This window comes from Corvus cornix, chromosome 7 (assembly GCF_000738735.6).
Source record: "Corvus cornix cornix isolate S_Up_H32 chromosome 7, ASM73873v5, whole genome shotgun sequence".
Classification (NCBI taxonomy): Eukaryota; Metazoa; Chordata; class Aves; order Passeriformes; family Corvidae; genus Corvus; species Corvus cornix.
Genome location: NC_046337.1, coordinates 1,939,885 through 1,955,430, shown reverse-complemented (window position 1 = coordinate 1,955,430; position 15,546 = coordinate 1,939,885). Strand labels below are relative to the sequence as shown.

The 15,546-nt window shown below is 46.4% G+C and overlaps 1 protein-coding gene across 1 annotated transcript in view; it reads left to right on the top strand.

Moving 5' to 3' along the window:
• Positions 1–15,546, top strand: part of KIF5C (kinesin family member 5C) — a 67,025-nt gene that overhangs the window by 36,875 nt on the left and 14,604 nt on the right. Inside the window, exons 11-17 of the mRNA XM_039555116.1 lie at positions 2,163–2,311; positions 5,125–5,300; positions 6,570–6,638; positions 9,821–10,027; positions 10,851–10,997; positions 13,113–13,301; positions 15,365–15,482. Of these exons, the coding sequence (XP_039411050.1) occupies positions 2,163–2,311; positions 5,125–5,300; positions 6,570–6,638; positions 9,821–10,027; positions 10,851–10,997; positions 13,113–13,301; positions 15,365–15,482 (1,055 nt within the window). The remainder of the gene's footprint in view (positions 1–2,162; positions 2,312–5,124; positions 5,301–6,569; positions 6,639–9,820; positions 10,028–10,850; positions 10,998–13,112; positions 13,302–15,364; positions 15,483–15,546) is intronic.

Here is a 15,546-nt window from a genome sequence, read left to right as displayed (position 1 = left end):
CAGTTTGGAGGATACAGAACCTTTGCCCTTGTTTGAAATTGGGTTGTTTTCCACCACATGGAGTTTTGGCCCACAAAATTCAGTGGCCATGAACAAAATGGGGTTAAAGAGTTGCTTTGTAGTTTTATTTCCCCATTGTGTGGCCAGGATGAGTTTTAGCTACTGAAGATCCAAACTTCTGCTGCCCAGATCACGCCCCGTGTGGAGCAAACACGAGCACTGAGATGCAGGAATTAAACAGAGAGCACTGACAGCTCTGAACTCCAGCTTCCAAGTTAAATTGCAGCTTACATTCCTCCTGGTTTCATTGCTCTTCCCAGTAATCAGAGAAATTTGCCTTTCTTTTTGGGGCAAAGCAGTTTTCCAAGTGACTCTGCACATCCTGGCTAAGCATTCAAGGCTTTCCTAGGAGGAGGAACATTTCGAAGGGGATCCTCACTGAGGATGGGACTGCAAGAACTGGGGAAATAGGGAAATATTTGTGAGCTTGGTTGGGGTTGAGGGTGGAACAGGAGTTCCTTGTGGACAGCACTGAATTGGCAGGAAGGAAATCACTTGTATTTCCCTGGGAGGACTGGTGGTCCATGCAGAGCAGCCCATGGATTATCCATGCACAACGTTCTCTGTCAGCACTGGGGTGGGAATGGTGCTGCCTGATGTGGATTCTTTTCCAGGCTCTTGGGTTGTGGTGTCTCATTTGTCTGCTGTGACACAGCTGAGGACCTGAATAGCATTAGGGGAAGGCCCATGACTCATGGCTGATTGCTGATTCCTTCATTTTTCCTGGGAAAAAAAGAATTATGTCCCCATTAAAATAAATGTCAGGAATAAAATCCATCTTCACAGGAGCTTCTGTACCAATCAAATTGTACAAGTGCTCCTCTGCTAGTAGTGAATCAGCTTTTTTTCTCTTTCTACTCCATCTTTCCTTGTGTTTTTATATCATTTTTAATTTTAGTTGTCAGCAAGGGCTTCATCCATCATCAGGATAAACTTCCTGCTGGGGTGGGGTTTTTTTTTTCCCCTGGTACAGTTAAATGAGTGGAAACTTGAGCAGAGACAATGTGCAAACCCCGTTAGGAATTATGTTAAAAGCACGGGGTTACTTTCAAATATTTGGGATTATTTTAAAAGCACAGGGTTACTTTAAAATATTTTTAAGGATAATAAAACTCCTGCTTGCCACAGAGTGCAAATCACTGAAGCTTTATAAACTGCTGGAGGTTTGTCTGTTACTCCTTTCCTTATCCTCTGCTTTATTCAACAACACTGGAGGCATTTGAAGGGACTTGGTGTCTGAGCAGTGAAGGGCCAAGATCTGAGGCTTTCTTAATTCAGAGTGATTGGTTTGGGTTCCCTTTTTCAATGTGGATTTGCTGCAGTAGGTGCTGGGCATTGTTTCCTGCTTGCTTTGCACTTCCTGGCACAATTGTTTGGGTTTGGTTGGAGCTGAGCACTTTCACAATGAAGAAGAGGTGCTGGTTGCTGTTAGCAGGGTTGAAATCTGGGATATTTCTGCCTCGGGAGGCAGGAACTCCTGAGGCTGGCTCCAGAGGCTCTGGCAGGAGTTCAGCATCCCTTGCTCAGCCCTGGATAACCCCATTCCCTGGTGGTGACCCCCCAGGCTCCTCCCTTCCTCCCTCCCTTCTCTCCTTCCTTCCCTCCCTCCCCAAAATGGGCTTTGAAAGGCCTGTTCAGCTTTCAGGAAGGATGAATTTCCCTCTCTGACTCCCTTTGATGCTCCAAACACGGATGAGTTTTGCTGGGGGTGTTTCAGGGGTGGTTGTGGAGAGTTGGGATGAGCCCAAGGTGCTGCTGGGGGGGTCTCAGCTGAAGCTGGACGTGGCAGCTGACTTTGCACAGCAGCAAGGACAGGACTTGGCTTTGTCCTTAACCCGGGAGCAGATTCCAGAGCTTCTCATTTTCACAGAATCCTAGAATTTGGGCTGGAAGGGACATCAGAGCTCATCTTATTCCCATGGGCAGAGACACCTTCCATAGGTTCCTCCAAGCCCCATCCAACCTGGCCTTGGACGCTTCCAGCGATGGGGAGCCCACAATTTCTCTGTTAATTTCCCTCTGGATCACAGAAAAATTCCCAATCCCCGCTGTTGCACTGGGATAAAAATCCCAGAGCAGCTGACCTGGGTTTTGTTGTGCAGGGCCAAGACCATCAAGAACACGGTGTCTGTGAACCTGGAGCTGACAGCAGAGGAGTGGAAGAAGAAGTATGAGAAGGAGAAGGACAAGAACAAGAGTTTAAAGAATGTTATCCAGCACCTGGAGCTGGAGCTGAACAGGTGGAGGAATGGTAGGTGCCAAAAACTGGGAGCTGGATGTGTCTGTGTTGAAATCCTGCCCTAAATCACAGTTCTAATTAATTCTGTCTGATCACTAATTCTAAACTCACACTCAGTTATAACTCACACTTCATAACAATAATGAAAGGTGAAGAGGCAGAAACCAGGCAAACCAGCAGCTATTTGCAGGAAGAACCAGTGAAAATGCCAAAATTAGTGTGATTTCAGCTGTGGAGAACATGGGAGGCATCCCTAATTTTAATGTTGTTAATGATGTTAATAAAGAAAAGGAAAAACGTCATTATATTTGGGGTTTTTTTAAAATAATACTGCTCCTCAGGCATGAGGGTCGTTGTGCTTGAAGGTAATTGGACCTTGGGTTTGGGGATTTTTTATAATTGAATTTAACATTAGAAGAATTAGTCCTTTAGCACAATGACAGGGAGTGGCATCTGATTAGAAGAATCACCATTTGCCTGCTCCTGTGGCTTCTAAATGAAATTTTTTTCTTGAGAACAGCCAATTTTCTGTTTAGAAACATGGGGAATTGCTGTTCAGGGTAGGTTGTAACATCAGCTGTAGGGTGGTAGAGGAGGCAGAATATGGATACATAGAAATGAGAGTTTTTATTGAAATATAAATTAACAAATTTTTATTGAAATACAAATTGAAAAAAAATTAATTCAATCTGCAATGCTGACAAATAATTTTAGCAACCTATCCTCAGTTTGAATTGTTTATTTCACGAGTAAAAAATCAACCCCCAACCTCCAAACCAACAAAACCCCCCCCCCAATCCAAAGAAACCAACCCTGCATCCCTGAAATCCCAACAAATCCCCATGAATGCTGCTCTGGAGTCCTTTTTATTCTCTAAATTCCGTGTCCTCCAGGCTCTGTGTGTGGATGTGTCTCGAGAAAAGCCTGAACCAAGAGCAAAGGGTGGTTTAATGATGAGTCCCAGTTGGTGTGGCACGGGCAGCTCTGGTGTCTCCCGTCCCACTGCAATCCTGGCAGGATAATCGCTGCTCTTCAGGGATGCAGAGCGTTCCCTCTGCCGCCTCCCTGTGCTGTTTCTTTCAGAGGAGTTGTTACCCCCTGATTGTGCCTTTCTCTGCAGACCCTGGCACAGGGAATTTTTCCTTCTCAGCACAGCCCCATTGCTATGGAGATGCTGGGATGGGGATTTGGGACCTGCTCTGTTCTCCCTCCTTCTGCCCATGTTTGCCACATGTGGCCACTTCGATTTCCTTCCCGTTCTTGAGGAATCTCCTTCCCTTTTTTTTTTTTTTTAAAGAAAAGCCTGGATGGATCCTTTTGTTTAACTATCCCCCTCCTCATCCCCTCCCTCAGTGCTGCAGTTCCATCAGGGTTACCCAGCAATGCATTCAAAAGATTATTGATTTCTTGTCTGACCTTCTGCAATCCCATCCTCTGGAAGGAAGGAGGCTTTTTACAAAGGGAGCTGTCACAGAAATCACATCTTGGATAATATTCCACCGGTACAGCTTATTCCAGGAATGAAGGATTTATTCTACAAAAGAAAAGGGCAGCAGGAAATGGGTGAGCTCAATTCTCACTGAGGGTTTCAGCACCAAGTGCACAATTCTCTTGTGTTTTACAGGCAGGAGGTTCTCATCCAGTGGATGACAAATTAAACATTCCTTTTGGGAAGCTCCTGGTGGATTCTCCACAGCCTGAGGAGTGTTGTTTTGTGTACAAGGCCCCACATTCTGACCGAACCCACCTTTCCTTCTCTGCTCCAACAGCAAAAAATCAATCCACATTTCCCTCATTAATAATATAAAATACTATCAACCCTTCAGAAACAGGGCAGAAAATATTTGAAGTACCTTGATAGAGGTGATGCTGCTTGATTTCAAATTCCACTTTTTCCTGCTTTAAGCTGGGAAAAAAATCATCTGGTTGGTTGGTTGTGCTTTTTCTTGCCCTTTTTGTTTTGCTTTGGGGCCCCACTCAGCCTTTCTGGGCTTTGATATATTTGTCCTGCTGACCTGTTCCCCTGCCAGTGAGATAAATTGGCAAGAGGAAAGGCTGGTAAAGCTTTCAGGGGCTAAAATATAGGAGCTTTTCCTGGGAAAGGAAAAAAACCTGATTGTGGATCAGGGCTGGCTGTAACCTCCCCACTCCCTGAGCAGCATCCAGGGGTTCCCAGAGCCTCTCCCTAGCCTCTGGGGAGAGTGGATTTAATTTCTGGTATGAGTAGCTTGCCCATCCCTCATCACTGAGCCTGTGATTGTGACACAGCGCTGTTCCCAAAGGAAATACTCCTTGGGGACAGGGATTTTGTAGGAAATGTGTCTGGTGTGTGCAGGCAACCTCTGGAAGTTGGTGTTTGTGCTTGAATTTGCAAGGCAGAAGGTGAATATTGTTTTGGACACCTCTGGTGCCCTTCTGGTCTATCCTGGAGCTGGAAATCCCGAGAGGAAGAGACATTTAAATGCCAGCAGATTTTAGGCTGGAATTTGCGGGTTTCCCTCCTTATTTACACCTCTGTTAATCCATGGAGTTAATCCTGGGAGTGAAAGGATTTCAGTGCTTTTAGGGTTCAACCTGTTGCTGGTTTTTATAGGATCATTAAGCTTGGAAAAGACCTCCAAGGTCACGGAGTCCACGGAGTTTGCATTTCCATGAAATCATCCTCCTCACGAGGGTGGCCACCTTCCCACACCTTTTCCATGTCATTTGTATCCCTGGCAGTGGCACAAAAGCCCTTCCTTACTCCCCTGAGTCCCTCAGTGACTGGCAAGGCCCATCCTAAAGTATCCATGGATTTGGGATTGTCATGAGTCGTGTTCCTGCAGGAGAAGCTGTGCCCGAGGAGGAGCAGATCAGTGCCAAGGACCAGAAGAACCTGGAGCCTTGTGATAACACCCCAATCATTGATAACATCACCCCCGTGGTCGCCAGCATCTCCACAGAGGAGAAGCAGAAATACGATGAGGAGATTGCCAGTCTCTACAGGCAGCTGGATGATAAGGTGGGAATGCTTGATTCCAGGTGGAAATGGAAAATTATTGCCATATTGTGGGTGTATTTTTTCTCCGTTTCTTGAGCATTGTGAGCTGGACAACGCTGGAAAATTCCAAACACTGCGTAAAAGCAGATCCTCTCAGCTCTCCACCCCCTTTCCATGTGCTGACAGTGTTTGGGAGCACTCTCCAGGAAATCAGAGCCAAGTTTTCCTTCAATTTTAAGTTCAGGCTTTTCCTTTCCTTCAGTGATTTCTGTAAAATCCCTCAGCAAACTGTAACATCACCCTGGAGTCACCAGGGAAAGAAACAAATGGTGACTGTCCTTAATAATTCCAGCTCACAATTTTCAGGAAAATACATCCCCATCCCCTTTTGTTTGTGTTGCTGGAGCTGCAAACACAGCCCCAAGTGCAGGTGGCTCATTTATTTATCTCTTTGCACAGCTTGAGGGACATCACTGGCACTTAAAGCTCTCAGCAATTCCCTCATCCAGCCATTAAGAGCTTTGGCTCTTGGAAAGATGAAAAGTGGTGGGGGGGGGGAAAAAAGGCCCAGAAAAAGCCACTCACCACTGTGGATGAGAGCAGCAAAAAGGTTGTCTAGAGAAAGGGCAGCTCTCATCATGAATCGATACTCAATTTGAAAATTCAGTTGTAATTAGCAGGAAAATAGCAGAAAAAAGCCCAGTGTGTCCTTGCCTGTTAAAATTGGAGTTTGGCTGTTTGTGGCTACAGAGGAATCGTGTTTAAACCTTTATTTTGGTGTGCTCGAGGTGTCCCTGCACAGTCTGGTTGCACAGCAGTGTTGATGGCACTGAAAGGAGCAGTTTTCTGTGAGAAATTCCAGCTTTTCTCTGACTACATCCCCAGCAGCAATCTCCAGCTTTTACATATTGATTAGGGAAAGAAAAAGAAAAATTCAGTCCTTCTTTCACTTTCCTCATCAAAAGCAGAAAAGCCCCTTAAATTATTCTGGAGGGAACTGGCAGCAGGTTTGAGTTCTTCCCTAGAAAACATGGGAAGCATAATTTGGCACAGCACTGTAGGAAATGAGAAGATATTTGATCCCAAACACTGGGATCCCAAACCCAAAATATCTCCATTTACACCAGTGTTGACAGCTTTTACTGCAGAGCTCCGTGGATGTTTATTTTTCTCTCCCCTCACAAAGTTTGCTGAATTATTCCCCTTTCTTTTCTAGAAAGGGGAGATAAAAAGTGATCAAATGAGAGCTGTGAAGAGAAATTAAAGATCTCAACCCCTGTTTCATTGCAGGATGATGAAATCAACCAGCAGAGCCAGTTGGCTGAAAAACTAAAGCAGCAAATGTTGGATCAAGAGGAGGTAAGAAACTAAAACAAATAAACCAACCAAAAAAACCCCTTTCCATTTTGCTCCTGAGCCCCTTGTTTAATGATTCCATCACAACTGTTCATATTCACTGGCTAAAATTCAATTGGAAAAGGTGTCAGCCAGGTTTAAACTTTAAATTTCATCATAGTCTCATGAAGCCTTTGATAAAACGCCTTGAAATAACAATCCCTCCCACTGGGAAGTGATGCTGGAGGTCCAGGGGAGGAGTGGGGCCAGGATTTTTCACGCCAAGTGTGATTTTCATTGTACCCATTCAGGTATCCAGGCACTATGGACTACAGGGAGTTAGAGATTTCCTGATATTAAATTACTAATTGTCATTATTTTGGCAATTAGAGGCAGCAATCTGTGAGATGGAAAAACCTGATAATTGGTGCTGCCACAGATTTGCTGTAAAATCTTGGATTGCTCACTTCAAACATTTGATTGCATTTTTTCTGTCCCTAAAATGAATGTGGGTTTGGGTTTAAGATGGGGAATATGATCACTAAGCTCAGTCAAGCCATTCCCTTATCTGTCATTTATGAGGAGTTTTGAAGATGCAAAATGAGGCAAAAACACCAAGTTCCCCAAATGTTGCTGTGATATTTCTTAGGAATTGCTTTTACTGGGAATCCAGGCCCTCAGAAAGGGTTCCCAAGGTGTTATCAGGGAGAAAACAACGTCTGAACACATCTGTAATTCATCACTCAGGGTTCACCTGCCCCCTCTGGGGACTTGGCCTGGCTGGGGGAATCTCCAGCTTTATTTTAGTCCAAGATTAAGCTCCTCATTCTCTTGCCACGGCTTGATTTGATTGCCCTGCACTGAGCAGTGCTGCCTGTGGCTCCACCAGCATAATAATGCGCTTTATGCCTGCTCAGCCCATTGTTTCCTGATGTGTGCTACGAGTTTATTTGTGTCACCTCACTTCTCCCATCTTTTTACATCCCTTTTCAAAATCACCTGATGTGGATTTTTCCCTCACACTTGTCCTCGTGCCTTGCTTTTGGGGTGATGTGCATTCCTCCTGTTTGGGAGCAGCTGACACAATTATTTCCCACCCTCCCTGTTCCGGTATCTCCTCTGGAAGAGGAATCAGGTTTTCAGTGGGCACTTTTCCCCCTTTTTTTTTTTGCACACATTCCTAGTCCAGCTTTGCTAAGCTGTGAAATCTCTGCAGCTGATGTTGTTCAGAATCTTTTTCTGACTCACCTCAGGAGCTTGCCGGGCTCTGACCTCTGAAGGATAAGGTGATATTTTATTATTCAAGGTGTTTTTCCCCACATCAGCTGTCCCTGCTCTCCCCTGGAGATGTGATGAGCTCACTGATCCACGAGCAGCTGCCTCACTCTGCTACCCCCTAATTAACCAGTCCTTATTTCTGCTTGATTAAGCCAGCAGGTTAATTATAAACCTGAGGCCTGCTGCAGATGAGGCTGATTTTGGGGGGGAGTTGATACCTTTTTCACCCCTGGCTGCTGCTTAAGGTGGGTGTTTTGGGGGATTCTGAATATTCCATCCCCACATAGAACTGATCCACGAGGTGCTGCAGCCATGGACCTTTTCCCTTTGTTTCCAGCTCATCATTTTAACGTGTTATCAGTGGCTTTTGAAAACCTTGCTCCGTTTTTCCACATAGTATCAGCCAGAATCTCTTTGTTTATGCTGTAGGTGATGCACAGCGTTTCTCGAAGGCACAGTAATATTCACAGAGAAAATTTCTTAAGTAAATGTAAATAATAGTTCCATCTGTGTTTAGCAGGAAGATTATTTGAAGCTATTTTGTTGTTTAAATATTTACATGCCATCTGGCTCTGGCAATCCAATGGGTTTTTCCATAACGTGAGTGCACTTCTGAGGCTGCAGCATTACCAGGGAGATAAATTTCCCTTACATCTGAATCCTCTCGGTGCCTCTCTGGGCACATGCCAGCCTCCAGAGCTGCCTCCCTGCTTTCCTATTTTCCACGAGCACTCTGAGCCAAAAAAAGCCCCATTTCTCCTGGGACATTCTGCTTTTTGGGTGGTCTGCCTGAGAGGGGGGGTGTGTGTTCTGCTGGGGGTCTCTCACTCAGCTGCTTGGTGGGCAGAGCAGGAGAAATCCACCCAAAACATTTCAGCAGGGAAGGTTTTATTCCACTGTCTGCAATATTATACTAACCCGTAGTCCAGACTTCTTGGGAAGGAGTGAATTCTGTGGATGAGTGTCCAGACTTGGCTGTTAGGATGAGCATGAGGCCCTCTCCTATCTCCTGCATGGGTTTTATCTGGTGTAATTCCCTATTTGATGTTTTCATGCCATGCCAAGCCCTGATTTTGTTCTTATTCTTGAAAGTGCAGTATCAGCAGTAAATGTTAGGTGTCACTTTTATTTCTTTTCACATCATTCTGCAGCACAGGGCTGCTGGTGGGGCTGGGGTTGTGCTGAGGACACCACAGCTGAATTTTCATGGTTTTACCACCTCACTGAACATTGGTTCAAGGGCAAGGGACAGGACTAAGCCGGTGACCTCTGACAGTCACTGAAACCTCAGCATCTCCCTCAGCAGCGTGCAGAGAGTAACTTTAGTAAGTTTTACAGCCTGGAAACACTCACCAGTGTGTGTGTGTGTGTGAAGTCAGTATTTTCTTCTGAGATGAATATTTTCCCTCAGCAAATAGGAGCAGCTAATCTGTCCTCAGCATCATCCTTCAGATGAGAACTGAGAATAATCATCTTAGGTTTGCTTATCAAAATATTTCTGTGGAGCCACAAGGTCTTTGAGGCTGCCTCAGAGAGCCCTTTTCCCTCAGCTCAGTTCAAAGCCCCGAGCCTCTGCTGAAACATTTCACTTTGTGGTATTTTTTTGGTCTGAGCTGCAGCCCTGGATTGAGGGCAGGAAACATCTTTGGTGCTCTGATGCTGTTTAAAATCAGTTTCTCTGCCGCAAGTCTTGGGTCATAATAGGATTTGATGAAGATTTTTCTTGTTGTTGAAGTTCAGAGCTTTTTTTGTGCTTCCTCCAAACACGTTTATGCTGGAATTGGTGCTGTTTTCAGGATTTCTCCCCTCCTGCACACAGGATTTGTGCTCACCCTTTTTCCCCCTCTTTGCCTGTTTTTCCCCTTTCCAGTGTTGTCTTTTGAAGGAGTTTTTGGGTCACTTAATGCTGCTGTGATATTCCTTCCCAGCTTCTGGCCTCCACGAGAAGGGATTATGAGAAGATCCAGGAGGAGCTGACCCGACTCCAAATTGAGAACGAGGCAGCCAAGGATGAAGTGAAGGAGGTGCTCCAAGCCCTTGAAGAGCTGGCTGTCAACTATGACCAGAAATCCCAGGAAGTGGAGGACAAAACAAGGACCAACGAGCAGCTGGCAGATGAGCTGGCACAGAAAAGTGTAAGAGCAACTTGTTCTTCCTATGCTTCTCTCCTTGCTCCCTAAACATTCCCCAAGGGCTTCCCAAAAACCTGCTGGTGTCACCCTCTCTTCCCTGTATTAATTAACCAACTAAATTGAGGTAATTCAGAAGCTGCTCCGTGGAAGTTGGTGGCAGATTGTAGCTCTTGCAGCAAGGAACTGGATGTGAGAAGTGGCCATCCTGTGTTTTGGATATTTAAAACCTGTATTTTGCCAAGAAAGCTGTGAAAATCTGCCTCATGCAAATGGCAGCATTTTGTGGTTTCCTGGGCTCTGTGCGGCGGAGCAGGGATTTCACAGGGAGCCAGGGGATCTCAAGGAAGGAACCAGATAAAAATTAATCGGCTTTTTCAGCTGATGTGTCCTGATCTTAAGGGAAAAATGTGATCTGAAGAAAATCAAGACCGGTTTAGTAGCTTAAAGCATCCTTTTCCCTTAATTCATTACACCAACTTAAGGAACTGTTGTTAACAGCTCTGTTTCATTAAAGACTTTGTTATCTCCCTCAGTAAAACAGATTACCACGAAATCCATCGGAAAAAATTGAATTTTCTATCCCTCTATACCTATTTCTCTGTGATTAACCTCCTTTGATGTATTATGCAAATAAGATTCTTAGCGGATTTGCTACATTTAATAGATCTAAAGTAGCCTTTGGTGGCAAGTGAGTTGTGAAAGTGGATTATGCCAAGGTGGAACTGGATGTGTCAGTACATTGTGCCAGCAGGCACGAGGAAAATGCCACACAAAAACTGCCCAGCCTGCAGGGGGGAGGGTAACCCTTGGTTTTAAACCTTTCCAGAGTGCCCTGACAGCGACCCAGAGGGAGCTGGGCCAGCTGCAGGAGCTCAGTAACCACCAGAAGAAGAGAGCCACGGAAATCCTGAACCTGCTGCTCAAGGACCTGGGGGAGATCGGGGGAATCATCGGCACCAACGACGTGAAAACTGTGAGTGGGCTTTGTGCTTTCCCCAGCTCCTCCTGCAGGGAAAAACACTCCAGCAAATCTGGGAATCCCAGAGGGGTTTGGCTTGGAAGGGACTTAAAGCTCATCCAGTTCCAAATCCCCTGCCAGGGCCAGGGACACCTCCCACTATCCCAGACTGCTCCAACCTGGCCTTGGACACTCCCAGGGATCCAGCTTCTCTGGGCACCCTGTGCCAGGGCCTCCTCACCCTCTCAGTTGGGAATTCTTTCCCAATATCCCACCCATCCCTGTGTCCTGTCCCTCCATGCCTTGTCCCCAGTCCCTCTCCAGCTCTTCTGGAGCTACTTCAGGCCCTGCAAGAGCCTCTGAGCTCTCCCTGGAGCCTTCCCTTCTCCAGGTGAACACCCCCAGCTCTCCCATCCTGGCTTCAGCCCTGGGAGCATCAGTAGATGTGGAATATGTGGATCCAGCAGTCCTTCTCCCAGGACATTCTGTGTAAATCCTGGCTGAGCACGCTGGAAGACACTGCAGAGCTCTTTGTCTGGCTGGCTCACAGTTCCCACAGTTATTCCCAGCTCAGTATTTGGGGCCAGAGCCCACCTGGGAGTCACTGAACTGTTTAATGGGGGGTCTGAGTTCCCCCCAAAACAATACACACGTAGCCCAACTCCTTCCTTAGGTGGCATGACTCAGAATTCCCAGAATCTGAAAAAGCTTTCGGGGTGAAATTTGGCTTCTGAGGTGGCCAATTTTTGGTCTGAAGCTTGGTGCAAATTTTGGTCAGCCCCGCTTTGAGATTTGCCTTTGTGTGGCCTCCTCAGCAGAGGAGGTGGCTGCTCACTTTGTCACATCTGTAGATGAACAAAATGCTGATTTCAGAGAAAATATTTCTATGGCCATTGATAAATGGCAGTGATGGAAACTTTCCATGGCCTGGAAGATCTCCCTGGTGGTGTTAGTGCCATCTTTGTCCATTTGAAACCACATGAAAAGTAGCAGTGCTTAAAACTGGCTCCGTTCATTTTTGAGATGTATGAAAACTCCTTGCAATACATTTTTGTTACTTTTAGTTCGCTTTTTTGTTGATGTCCTGCCAAGGCCCCCTTGGGTCAGCAGGAGCTCCAGCCTGTCCTGCTGCAGAGGACACAGTCCCTGCTGTCCGTGTGGTTCTGCAGATCCCAGCCTTTGGAGATGTCACAGCAGCCTCTGGTGGCCGCAGGAGCAGGGACTGGGAGAGGAGATCTTTGCAAATGGAGGCAGAGGCAGTTTGGTACAAGTTTTTATGGGAACTGAGATGTCAGCACTTCAGGGGACAGCTGTCAGTGGAAATCAGGCCAGACTGAGGAGCATTTAGGGGAATAATTGCAAATTTGTTGGCAATTAGCATCTTCTCCAAGTGTGTCTAATTTCAGAGCGGACTGAAAATTTTGGAAGAATTGTTGTTTTTCAGGATTTTTGGGAGGAGAAGCAGCACATGTTCCCTTCCCTTTGGCAGTGCTGGGAAAAGGGGAGAAGCAGATGAAGTTGGGCCGTGTTTTTGCTCAGGGAGAACTTGCACAGCTCCTCAGTGGAATATCCTGAGCTGGAAGGGACTCCGAAGGATCAAAGTCCAGCTCCTGTCCCTGCACAGACACCCCAAAAATCCCACCCTGTGCCTGGGAGCATTGTCCAAACGCTCCTGGAGCTCTGGTAGCCTTGGGAATGTGCCCATTCCCTGGGGAGCCTGGGCAGTGCCCCAGCACCCTCTGGGGGAAGAACCTTTCCCTGAAATCCAACCTAATACCTGGTAAACGGTTTGATATCCCTTCACATATATGTATAAAACATACAAGAAAAGAGGACAAATCAAATCAAAAATTCTGAAGGAAGATGTCTCCTTAATATAATAAACACTCTTTGCTTTGTGAAAAGATCCCAATTTTGATTTTTTTTTGTCCTCCAAATAGGAGTTTTAAGTTCTCAGAAATTCCCATGCAATAATTAACATCTTTCTCCCCTTCTCCAAACTCTTTCTAAAATGACACCTGGCCTGTAAAACCATCCCAAATCCCAGACCAAGCCTCCAGCCCAGTTCCCAGAACAGGAAAAGCTCTCGGTGCTGTGGCTGTGAGCAGCTGGCAACCCCTGTGTGCTCAGTTGGCAGATGTGAACGGGGTGATCGAGGAGGAGTTCACCATGGCCAGGCTCTACATCAGCAAGATGAAGTCGGAGGTGAAGTCGCTGGTGAACCGCAGCAAGCAGCTGGAGAGCGCCCAGATGGACTCCAACAGGAAGATGAACGCCAGCGAGAGGGAGCTCGCGGCCTGCCAGCTCCTCATCTCCCAGGTGGGTCTGCTCCTGCCTTCTCCCGGGCTTTGGTGGCCTTCCCAGCCTCCGTCCCCGTGGAATGTGTGTGCCAGCAGTGAGACATGGGCCTTGTGGAGCGGAGCAGTGTCGTCTCTTGCGTGTTTTGTTGTTTGCCCTCTCTTCTCTCGTTCCTCCCCCTGAGTGTTTCTCAGCACGTTCTGAGGTCCTGTCCTGAGCTCTGGCAAGGTCGTGTCCTACGGTAGGTCTCAAAATGTGTTTGGTGGGATAGCACTGAAATTCCTCCCTGCAGTGGTTTCCTCACCAGGAATCTGATGATCTCAAAGATCTTTTCCAACCTAGTTCATTCTGTGATTCTGTAATTTGCATCTTGGATCACTTTAAAAGATCACTGACCATATTTTTCACGAGCCAAACCTTTGGGCAGCTCCCCGGATTTGCTCTGTGGGTGTGCTGCCAAGAAAACCAGGCAGCAAGCTACAAAATAACATGGAAAACTTTCTGGGATAGAAATCCAGGTGGGAGGAGGGGTTCTGAGTGGGTGGCAGGGCCAGGCAGCGATGCTTGTGGAGAAAGGCTGAGAGCTCTGACACCCTCACCTGCTCAGAAGTGGCCATGGGAAGGGAAAGACATGATCCAGTTTCCTGTATTTCATTCCCTAGCAGTTTTCCTGAGCACACCTGGAGCAGGGAGAGCCCCTTTTCCTTCAGCACAGTGTCTTTATTAAGTTCTACTCAATCAAGCTGTAGCTGGAAGCGTGATTCTTAAAACTGCATGGTATGGGCTGCCCAAAAATGTAAACTGAAAATGATACCAAGCAGAAAAACTCTCAAGCAGGCGATCTCCTGCCTTGGCATCTTGGAGGTTTTCCTTCTGAGTGCTTGTGGTGATGCCTTTTCCTGGTCTTAAAATCAAGAGGCATACACAGTTAGAAGGGGAAAAGGGATTTTACCTTGGTATTTATTCTTAAGGATCCTTAGGTGCACACATCCAGGTCATATGCATCAAGATGTACCCCGCCGAGTCTTTCCCTGTGTCTCTGTGTCTTTCTTCTTCCCCAGTGTATATCCTAATCCTCCCCCAACATTGGGTATAACATTATAGGCTTTACTAATTAGCAGATCTATCAAAGATTCCCCAGTGAGAGGTTCAAGTGAGCCCCCCTCCCCAAGGAGCCTTCCCCTGGATGGTTCTATCTTGGTTTACAGAATGTGTTCTGGAGAGGACCTTGGGGTCTGGGGCACACTGATCCCTGGCTACAAAGCTTCTAAAATGTTGAGTCTCTCAGCTTGACAAACAAGTCCAAGAATGTAGGGAAAAAGCACTGAGAATACAGAAGCTGTAAAAAGGTATAACAGGGGTATAACAGAGGTATAAAAGAAAAGGCAAAAATCTTCATGGCATCAGTGGAGGCCTCCCTGGGGTTAAAAGCCAAAGAAGGTGGGGGAACTATTTTAATTCCAGCTCAGGGTTGTTCCTCCAAGTCTCCCCTTCTCAGCACCACCGACCCAGAGGTCTCCTCCCTCTCTGCCAAGGTGAACTTTAAGGTGAGCCACAGGTACTTCAGTGGCTTTTTAATTAGGATGCAATAATCCAAACAGTATCTTAATTGTTGTCCCCAAATTAGAATATTTTAATTCCTTTTTGGATGTTTTCACTACAAACTTCGCTGGTTTCTGTTTAACCGTAATCCCTTCTAGCTCAGAAGGTCATTGGCAAGAACCAAATCATCAGGAGGGCTGGGGAGAGTGGATCTGAGCTTCTGCAGGTTGAAGATCCCAAAGGCACCTCATAAGGCTGGTGTCCATCTGCCTTTAAAAATCTGCTCAACACCAAGTCAGGAGCTTCCAGGGACGTTTTGGGATTACTGCCTGAATTCCAAAGTGGGCTACTGAGTGTGACCTCTAAAAACACAGCCTGCTTTGATCTCTTAGCTCCTTCCCAGACATTTTGCTGTGTGCTCTCCCAGTCATCACCTCTGGATGTGGAAGTCTTTCTGTTCTCTCTCCTTTGGGTGGGACAGTTTTCCCTGAATTCCTAGGACACAGCTCCTCCCATCTCACTGCTATTCCTTGTCTTTAAAGCACGAAGCAAAGATCAAGTCCCTGACAGACTACATGCAAAACATGGAGCAGAAGAGGAGGCAGCTGGAGGAGTCCCAGGACTCCCTCAACGAGGAGCTGGCCAAGTTACGTGCTCAAGGTACAACTTTGGGTCTCATGGACTCAGTTTTGTGTTTTAATGATGTGAAAAATTATAAAAAACC